General features: G+C 36.5%; 1 protein-coding gene across 1 annotated transcript in view; it reads left to right on the top strand.

Moving 5' to 3' along the window:
* The first annotated feature begins 263 nt into the window (after positions 1–263).
* Positions 264–10,969, top strand: part of COL5A2 (collagen type V alpha 2 chain) — a 159,982-nt gene continuing 149,276 nt past the window's right edge. The window contains exon 1 of the mRNA XM_070359432.1: positions 264–363. Within this exon, the coding sequence (XP_070215533.1) occupies positions 267–363 (97 nt within the window). The 5' untranslated portion in view covers positions 264–266. The remainder of the gene's footprint in view (positions 364–10,969) is intronic.

Genomic DNA, 10,969 nt, shown 5'->3' with positions numbered 1-10,969 from the left:
GACACTGGATGGTTATGAGCCTGAACAAGCTGAAAAGGGGCAGGAAAAGAAGTGGAGGCAGCATTCTTCCTATTTAAAGCTGCATCGCTTGAAAAAAGTTTTCGCAGACTGTGCTGGAGCCGGTGCTGAAAAAGGGGGTTTGCAGAGGCTGCCCTGGGGCTGGGGCTGGTGCTGAAAGAAGAGCCCGCAGCTGACTTCATGGTGCTACAATAACCTTAGAATATACTTTTAACTCCCAGGAGGACCCACATGTCTAATATTTAGACATGATGGCAAACTGGGTGGAAGCAAGACCTCTGCTCATTCTTACTGTTTTATTAGGGCAATTCGTCTCAATAAAAGCCCAGGAAGAAGACGAGGATGGTAAGTTTGCCGTTTGCTTTCCTCCTGGTGTTTATTGCACGGTTTGGGAAATGGGTGGAATATTAAACCTCAGGAAGAGCATGAAGAGGAGGTTCTGGTTTGAAGTTGAGAAGGGGGCTGACAGATTTGCACCTGGAAAACGGCTCGGAAGACATTCGGGGACATTTGTAAATCCGGAGCCTCTACATGTGCCGTTCGAAGAGTACACTACTGAACTCTTTTTGGGAAAGCCTGGGATAAGTCCTTTTCCCTGAATGTGGAGAGTGGGAAGTTTAAAAGAAAAGGAGAGTGCTTAAAACGGAGGGCTAGAGACACTCTTAGAGGAGGTCTGTTCTGTGGGCTAGAGTTCTCAGAGCAAGGAAAAGTCGCGGCAGAAGCAGAGTAGGGTGGAGCCTTTTTTGTACGGAACTTCAGCTGCTTCATAAAATTCTTTGTTTAGAAAAACCTCTGTAGCCACTCATAACTGATTTTTCTTTGTCTTTGGCTCCTTATTCTTTTCTCTTTATAGATTTTTGCGTCCCTTCTGGTTTCATTTGTGATCTTACAATCACTTTTGTTTCTGTGGGACAACTCTTTCTTTCTCCATAGCAGAGGTTTATAGAAGCCAGATTTCTTATTTTCCCACCCTTCTGACTTGACTATCAGGACAGTGGTGGTTCCCTGTTGGAGGCGGAAGGCAGGAAATCGGCATGTCTTATATAATTTATTTATCACGGAGTATTTGCACGGGCATTATTCATTAGACACAAGTTTCCTTTCTTCTCTTTTTAAAAAATGTAAGACAAATCTTGCCTGGTTACTAATTTTTTTCCTATGAAATTTGCATATGTTAGGATTGCTTTCTATGGTATGGTTAAGCAAAAATGTGTGGCTGCTAGCAAATATAAGAAAATATTTAAATTGGTTTCACATTGTTAAATCCTTACCCTCCAGGCCTGAAGTTTCAAATACAGACATGTACTCTTTCATAATAGGCTTTAAAGATTTTCATAACAATTTAACATCAAACTCAAGCTTTTAAAACTTAGCACACTTATTAAACTTTTCTGTTACTGTCCTTCATATATATTTTATGGCTATATATATATATTTAAAACCTGTTTCTGTGTATTTTTGCTCTATAAATGTTCATAAAATTAATCTAGAGACCCTGAGGTCTAAAAAACATTTAGAGTGAAAATAAGAATCTGGGATGAATACCCAAGAATCTGTCCAGAGTCCCATAGAGGGGGCACTTTCTGAAATCTTGAAACTTTTATGTTACTTTTTATGCTTTAAAAAATGAGACAATTCATAGAACATTAAACCTCTTGAGTTTCCTTGTAATGGTGTGAAAAGCATGTGTAGTTTGGAAGGGCTGGGAGATAATAGAATAAGAAGTAGAGAAGTCAGGAAAGGGGAGGGAAAAATGCACTAAATTACTATAGCAATAGAAATATCTGAATATAAAAGAAGTCGACTCCCCTCCCCCACCAGAAAAACCAACAACTTTCATTCAAAATTTTACACAATTTTCCTTGTTACTATATTTTAAGATAAAAATTTTCATTTATAAGGTATGAAAATAATTGAACATGTGAATAAATGAATGTTTCCTAAAGTATATGGAGTAGGCCATATGTTAAAAGACTTTCTTAAATAGTTGTAATTACACTGTAGGTGTTTCTGAAAAATGAGCAGAGTTCAATTTACCTTAATACTACTTTATATAAGTGTTAGAAATGTGATGCTTGGTGCAAAAAAGCCTTCTCTCCCCAGTATATCCAAATAACATAGAACATGGAATTCCAAACATTTTACAGAAAAAAGGGTAAATTGCTTGCATACATATTGTAAAAGCATAAATTGCTCAGTTATGTTACTCAAGCTAAGAGAATATGTGTAAAATTCAATAGCAAAAGTAAATAGTTAAGGTCTTAATTAAAGGTGATATAAAAAAGAATTCCATAATCCAGGATATTCAGAACTACATAACTTGAACTTACCATGCATATTTTAGTTTAAGTAATATTGTGTGAATACTTGGCAATACTTTATTTTTCCTGTTCAGGCTTGTCACAAACTTAATAGAAGAATCAGAATTTTGAAACTCCATGTACTTTTAAGTTTGGAGAAGAGTAAGGTAAATGTTTTAAACTAAAGAAGTTTCTAAGGCACACATGCAAAACAATAGGTTTTTCAAATTTTAGCTCTAAGTCATATAATGTGGTGCTGACTTTGTGTATGAATATGTCCTCTTTGAAATGTAGAGACTTATTATCATATGTAAGTACATACTTAATAAGTTTTTTTTTTCTTTTCAGAACTCCAAAGTATATTTTTCTTCTGTTTGACTGTGATTATTTTTACTGGAAATTTAAAATTTGTATTTTACATAAGTTACATATATAATGTCTTATAGAAATACTTATGAATGATGAGATAAAAGAAAACAAATAAAGCTTTAAGCCTCTTAAGCCAAAATTGTTACTACTTCTCACTAAATTTTAAGAACTGAGTTGATTTTTTAAATTCATAGAAGTGAGAAAGTTTGAGAGTTGGACTAACTTTAGTTGGGCCTATTAAGTAAAATTATGTAAACAAATGAGTTAAGATAACAAAAATCAGCTTTGCATGAGTTTGTGTGTGTGTGGAAGTGTGTTGGTTTTGGGGGAGCTGCTTGAAGAGATTTTCCCATTTGTTTTTTGTAGGAGAAAATACTAGTGCATTTATACTAATTTTTATATTCCTGAATAAAGGTCTAATACCTAGGTCTAATACCTAATAAAGGTCTAATATCTAATACTTAAATACATTCTTGTTATTAGAAGTGGACATACTTAATCTTGGAAAATAATCTTTGATATGAATCATTGATTTCAACAACAGAGAAACAGTGGAGAGAAGGAAAGCTACAGAAGCGTAGTGTTTTATTTCCAGAGACTATAAATGTCAGTGCTTCTCAGAGGTCAGGCAGATGACACCAACAAGTGAAGCAAGAGAGTGTATATCAACAGGTGATGGCAGGGCCGTGGAGAACTGAAGATGCATGCCCACTTGCAGCCATTCATATCTAATGTTTTCAGAAAGTATTACCTAAGCCAAATACAGTATATTTTGAATGTCAAGTGTGGCTCATGGACCATAAATTTGCAACCCTCTTATTTGTAACGCTATACTAGTACCATGGACCCAAGCTGACTTCTGATTACTAAGAGATGAGGGGCTCACAGAGGATGAGATGTTTGGATGGCATCATTGGCTTGATGGACATGAGTTTGAGCAAGCTCTGGGAGTTGGTGATTGACAGGGAAACCTGGAGCGCTGCAGTCCATGGGGTCACAAAGAATCGGACACCAATGAGAGACTGAACTGAACTGAGGGGCTCACAGTTCTTTCTATAGCATGGGTACTTAGTCACTCGGTCGTGTCCAACTCTTTGCGACTGCATGGACTGTAGCCTGCCAGGCTCCTCTGTCTATGGGGATTCTCTAGGCAAGAATACTGGAGTGAGTTGCCATACCTTCCTCAAGGGGATCTTCCCAACCCAAGGATCTAACTCAAGCCTCCTACACTGCAGGTGGATTCTTTACCTTCTGAGCCAACAGGGAAGCCCTTTCTATAGCATGGCCTCCTGCATTTTATTATATTATGTCTGGCATTTATCTCATCATTCAAATACAAATAACAAGAAACAATGCTTAATACTCAGCTTGAAAAGATTTTCAGCAGTACTTGGATGGGATCATTTTAAAGGCAGTAGAGAATGCAAATATATAGTTTAAGATACTTGTTCACTCATAAATTGTTTTAAACTTTTTATTGTTGAAATTGATACTTTGAATCATACTCATGTAGGATATGCACACTTTTCTTTTACAGTGAATGTTTTAAACTAGGTCCACCTGCATATAGGAGAGTGTAGTAGTTTAAACAACAAAAAAGTGTTTTTTTCTTATTTTATAAGCTTCTAGTTTAGTAGTGAAAGGTTGGTTTACCAACTTTACAGAATCATCAGGGATTCAGTTTTTTCTGGCTCTCTTATATTCCTAGGATACAGTTCTTGATGCTCTAAATTCCTAGACAGCTATTGGAATCCCAGCCATTATATTTACTTTCCTGGCTTCTAGAAAGAGAATAGGAGATAAAGGCTGTGATTCTTTTTTAATGGAGATTGTTAAGTCATCATATCATTTCTGCTGCTGCTAAATCGCTTCACAGCAGCCCACCAGGCTCCCCCGTCTCTGGGATTCTCCAGGCAAGAACACTGGAGTAGGTTGCCATTTCCTTCTCCAATGCATGAAAGTGAAAAGTGAAAGTGAAGTTGCACAGTCTTGTCCGACTCTTAGCGACCCCATGGACTGCAACCCACCAGGGTCCTCCATCTATGGGATTTTCCAGGCAAGAGTACTGGAGTGAGGTGCCATTGCCTTCTCCGCATATCATTTCTACTTAATTGTAAGTCATGTGGTCACACAAAGCTACAAGGGCTGCTGGGAAATGTAGTCTTAGCTGGGTAACACTGACAATGTATTCTGTTGAATAGAGTTATGGAGGATATAAAAGAGAGAATAGCTATTAGGAGGCAACTGTAATCCTGGCCACAGTGGGCATAATTGTCAACCACTTTCAGTGGAATGGATCTGGTTTCAATGGACAGAATATAGTTGAGTAACCAGACTTACCCTGGTTATTGTTCATTCCTAGGTAGAATACAAAGCCAAGAACACCAGATGGCACTTAAACATTAGGTTTTTATTCTTTACAATTCTTTCTGTAGTCTCTTCAAATAACTTTACTTTTATAAAAATTAGAATGAGGCTTTATTTTGGAGAGTATCTCTCTATATATGTGATTGGTAGATTGATAGGTACAGTCAATTTTTTATATTGACAAATGCAGGGTAGACTTTGATCATGACTCTTTAGGTTAGTTGGTAAGCAATCCACACAGATCAGTGCTGAGCTGATTGCATAAAAAGTCACCTGAAGAGCTTGTTGCCAGTATAGAGTCTAGGCTGCTCTTGTTCCCAAATAGCCTGATTTGGTGGTTGTGGATGGGATTTGGGAAGCTTTCTAGGTGATGGATTCATGCTGGTGAACCACTGTGTTAAGTCCCTGCCTAGACTCTTGATCTTGATGTGGCATCAGTTGGCTTCCTCTTCTAAGGCTACACACTGTGACTTTGCTAATAACTTGCTATTCTAGTCATTCCTTTCACTTATAAGCCTGCTTACTGAAAATTTGTAGATAAGACATTGTGAATTCACAATCATTTCTGGAAAAAATAATCAAGACCCCAGTCCTCCTTATGGCAAGTTAGACAAATCATTCTACTATACAAAGGCCACACTATTAAAATGTATTTCCAGGTGACTAATAGTCTTTTTTTGCTTTCTGTTACTTCCTGCTCTTCACACTTTTATCATATCCCTGAAGGCCAAAGACTCATCACGTTGATCATTCTAGAAGTGCACATAATGCCATATGTTAAGTAAAAACATCAAGAGGAAGTTTTGTTTTGAGAGGAGGAGACTTAGAGATTAAAGTTATGTTAATCTATTTTTTTTCTTTTTTTAATCAAATAGTTTGTTCCTACTTGAAGGAGAATTCCTCTATTATTTCTTAGTCTTACATGGAAATTTATAAAATATTTAAAATTGGATCAGTCACTTTTTGACTGATGTTTTGTGTTCTGAGATTACAATATTGAAAAGTTTAGATTTATATATGAGAGATATAGTAATAGTAGGAAAAAAGACTAAAGTTATTAATTATTAATTGATCTACTCTGTACATTTTGGCAAGTTGAACAAGTTTATATAAGACAGTGGAATTGCTACGAATATATTGACAATTCAGTTTTCCTCTAAATTTCTTTTCATGTAAATTTCATGTGGCTTTTTCTAAATTTTATTTAATGCTGAAGAGCTATTACACACACAGAGTATCTATTCTTGGCATTTGTGTGAGAAGTAGTCTATCCAGTGGAAAATTTTTCTTTGAAGTTGTGACTGCATTGGTGGCTTTAGTGTTTTTACTTTATTTTATTGGTATGTTTAAAACTAAACCCTTCAACAGAAATCAGGATGGCTTCATCTTATACTGAGTATTTTTCCTAAGGAACAGTGTATCAGGGACATTATGATAGAACAAGATTTTCCTTACCCACTTGTTGTCTTCTACAGAGAAGTAGCATTAACACTGTTAAAAAGTTAGCATCAATAAATTAGTGAACATTGTCTCTATAGCTTTCTGGTATAATTTTCAAACTCGAAAATGTTTGTGTGCTTTAAAAAGTGTTTTTTTTTTAGTGTACATCTGGGAAGGAGGAAAGACAGTCTCACAGTTGGTTTTCTTTCCTTTTTTTTTCTGGGTGTCTATTTAATCAGAATTATAAGTTCAGTTTAAAGATGACACTGTTGCTTGCAACCTGAGCATCATAACCCTGTTGTAGTCTACATACTTTAGTAAGTAAAGTAAGCCACGGTCTCGCCATCACTGGGAGGACACCTGGATTCTGATCCATCTCTGCTATTTAGGAGTTCGGCAACCTTTAGACTCCTTTTTTGAGGGCAGGAGGAGAAGAGAGCCACAGACAATGAGGTGGTTTGGTGGCATCACCAAATCATTGGACATGAGTTTGAGCAAACTCCAGGGAAACCTGCCATGCTGCAGTCCATGGGGATCACAAAGAGTCAGACACGACTTAGTGACTGAACAACAACAACAAACCTTACCAAACCTTTGGGTCCTCATCTGAATTTGTAGAAATTATACACACTCCTGTCAATCTGATGGAACTCTTAAGAGGGTCATTTGGGAAATTTACCTGAAGGCAATTTTAGAGCATTTACATGAGACTCACAAAGTGATATTTTGGTCTGATCTCAGTCATCACAGCTATAAATCTTGGTGGCATAAATTCTACTGTTGCCAAATCTTTGAATTTGTTTTGAAGAACCTTCCGGATTTGTCCTCCTTCTGTATTTTGTTTGTTCTCCACCTCCTGGGGCAAGTTGCTCTGTTAATCGTGCTCTCTTTTCCATAACTTCAACAGCTTCCTTCCTATGAGCTCTTTCCCCTTAGCCTGTAAACAAGCTCAGCTCTCTCCCAGGGCCTGCGTCCGGCTTTCACCCTTTACTCTTAGCCTAGCTGCTTTAAAGGAGCAGAACAGTTTTCTGTGTGACTCTGTGCCCTCGCTCACCCCACGCACCCTCATTTTTGCTCCCTCTATTCCTCTTAAGCTTGTCCAGTAATGTGTGACGTTCCAGTGGACTCCTTTCACCTACCGTTAACGACCCCAGCTTTCTTGAAAGGCTGTGCTCTGAAGGTTCTCGCTTTACCTTCCTGACCTTTCCTTCTCAGCTTCATGGGCTCCTTCTCTCTCTCTCTCTCTCTTTTTTATCCCTTAGCACTTTGTTTTCTCATAGGATTTAGTCCACTGGTTCTGTCTATTCTCTTCCTAGATTATCAAGGAATCTTACTCCCAGGGTTTTGCTTAACAACTAATTGCTGATCATTTTCAAATCTCTCTCTTCAACCCTGACCTTCCACATGAACTTCGGAATACCCAATTTCCCACTGGCTGGTCCATAACCACTTCAAGTTCAGCGTACCCAAAACTCAACACATTACCTTTCCTTCCAGACAGGATCATCTTTCTCATGTATTCTTTATGTCAGTTAATGGCAACATCATCCTACTCGGTTATTCAAGCAAAATTCTAATCAGTTACTAAATTCTACCATTGTACCTGCTAAATATTTCTCAAATATACCTCCTCTCCATCTCTACTACAAACACCCCAGTTTAAGCTCTCATGGATTACTGCTTTTTACTGCAGTAGCATGTAAGTTTATCTCTTTGGCTCTCATGTGGCTACTTCCCATCTGTACCTATTGGGACCACGTCTGTTGCTAAAATCTGATCACTTCATTACCTTCCTTAAAACCTTCCATTGACTTCCATAACTTGAGGAAGGAATAATGTTCAAGCTCCTAAGCAAAGCATACAAGACCTTTCATGATCTGTCTCATTTCTAGAATTTTAGTCCCGTGACTATCATTCTTTGCCTCAAAATAAGGAATTGCCTGTAGTTCTCACCTCCCATGACATACACGCACACACACTTTTCCTTAGTCTACTTCCCAGGTTCCACTGCATGTCATAAAATTATTTTATGTATTAGGTATATGATTGCTATTCCTTGCACATAGGCCAATTGAATATTATTTTTTCAAAATCTAAAAAAAACTCTCCCACTATTTATTCATTCAAATATGAGTGAACCAATTTCAGATTTAGATTTTTCAAGTTACATTTGCATATTCTTGAATAATTTTCTTGAGTGCTCTATGTTTTAGTTTTCTCGTCTATAAAATTAGAGTAGTAATATTTACCTTGGATAATTATTTTGAAGACTATCATTTATTAAACCACCTACATAGTAGTATGGTTCCTGACAAGGAGTAGGAGCTCATCAAATGATTATTGATACTATTATCCAACATAAGTATCCAGTTGATATTATTATTCAACTATTTAATAATATAACAATAATAATAAATGCTTATTGGGTAATTATAAGAACCAAAATGTTAGATGTTATGGAAAAAATAAACAACTTTTCTCTCAAAGAGATTAAAGTTGTTGTAAAACTTAAAATGCACATTTTATCTACTACAGTCACTTAGGCAATGCATCAGTATTTTTATCTAATGTCTAAATAGGCTATATTTTAAGCTTACTTATACATTTTGCCTTTCCAATAGAAAAGCAAATGGACTGTAGTGTCTTCTTGTGTAGGTTTACTATGGGAAAAAAAAGAAATAAAAACCTCTTTCCATTAAATATTTTCTAAGGGCCATGTGATTTGAAGCGTTACTCCTGCTCTCCTGTTTCACACCCCACACACATTTCATTCTCTGCCATTGTCTCCAAGATGTGAGCAAGCCAAGCACGGCCCATTCCATGCCACACTGCTGCCTCATTCTGTCTACCAGCTCTGTCTGTTTCAGAGTTTGTTTTCTCAAAATATGATAGTCATAAAAGTCTGTATTAAAAACTGGAAGCTTCTTTTCCACCCTGCATTGCTCTGGGTTGCATCTGGAATGAGAGAAATTGCTTCACTGCACGGGGATTTACAAGGCAGCTCCCAGGACTATTGGATACAGTAGTGGGAGTGATCATCTTTTCCCAGATTTTGCAGCAAGTCTCCTCATTTTCCAAAGGCTGCTGGTTTCTTCACTCCCTTCACTCCCAGGAGATTTTTGTGAAATTGACTCCAGAAAGCAGACACTGATGTAAAATGTAGGCACATTCTTCATGCTCACACTTTCCTTATTTTGCTGCAGTTTTCTTTCTTCTCAGTTTTTCAAACTTGAACAAAATGATGGGTTTCACTTGGAAGAAGGTATGTGCATGAAATTTCACCAGATAATTAGTAGCTATGAATTACTTTAATTAAAATTTTTTCTTTATTCACTAGAGCTGTTCTGTAGCCATAAGCTTTAGAGTTTTTCATTATGGAATTTAAAAATGTGGATACTTCCCATAGGAAATACAACTTATTTATAGAGATTTAATACTTTCATTAAAAAGTTTAACTGCTTAAAAAGCAGTTATATAGTTATTATTTGCTCCTGATGTAGAAGAACCTATCAGATTCATTTATGCTAGTTTGAAATTATTTTTAAATTTTTTCTTTCTCATTCTTTCCAGAGCTTTCTATTGAAGAAATGATTAAGTTACAATTTAATTCAGAACATTATGCTTCTCATTTAGTGCTCAACTTTCATCTAGAGTTTCTGATAGGACGGACTGGTGGGTGAACAGTGAGGTTAACTGGTTACCATGGGAAGATGAACTGCAAGGAAAAAGTTTCTAGTTTTCTGGTCTTTGGCTACAAACACAAACCCTCTGAAGTTTTATAAAGAAAGCTTATACTTTCTTTTGAAAGGCAGAAGGGCACTGGCCATTCTAAGGCAAATGAGTGGTTCTGATATAGGAATCTTCTTTTTGTGCTGAAACAAAGGAAAAAACACTTGGAGTCAATGAAGGAGGAACAATTGAACATTCCATTGACAGCTTGTGTTAAAGCTTTCAGGTGCTACGAGTATTATGTCTTTCTGAGTATTCCCAAAAAAATGACTTCTTTTTTCATCCCTTCCCCGTTTCCTTTTAAATCTTGGTCTCTACGTGTTAGATTAGGCATGTGTTTGTTTGTGTTTTTATTTTCTCCCTTAGGCACATTAAAACTGAACTGAATTTTATTGAGAAACAACTAATAAGTTCCTGAATCAATGGAATTCTCATTAGCCTGGGAAGATTTCAGAATACTTGTAATCTATTTCATTAAAAAAAAAAAAAAATGGGGTAATTCCTTTATGAATCAAGATGGAAACAATGAGTTCTAAAGAAATTAATCAGTGAATGCATTCAAAGTTCTGTTGGCAGTGTTTGTGTTTGAGTATGTGGAGGATGATGAAATTAAATTAAGTGTTTTATGATAATTAGTATTTTCATGATATTTTGGTACATTCAGGATATAAATATTTCATAAAACTGTTAAAGCTATACTCACTTGATCTACCTGGTACCCCCTCCACATCTGTTCTGTGGATGCA

The sequence above is a fragment of the Bos mutus genome, chromosome 2 (genome assembly GCF_027580195.1).
Source record: "Bos mutus isolate GX-2022 chromosome 2, NWIPB_WYAK_1.1, whole genome shotgun sequence".
NCBI lineage: Eukaryota > Metazoa > Chordata > Mammalia > Artiodactyla > Bovidae > Bos > Bos mutus.
This window is presented reverse-complemented; position numbering and strand designations above follow the sequence as displayed.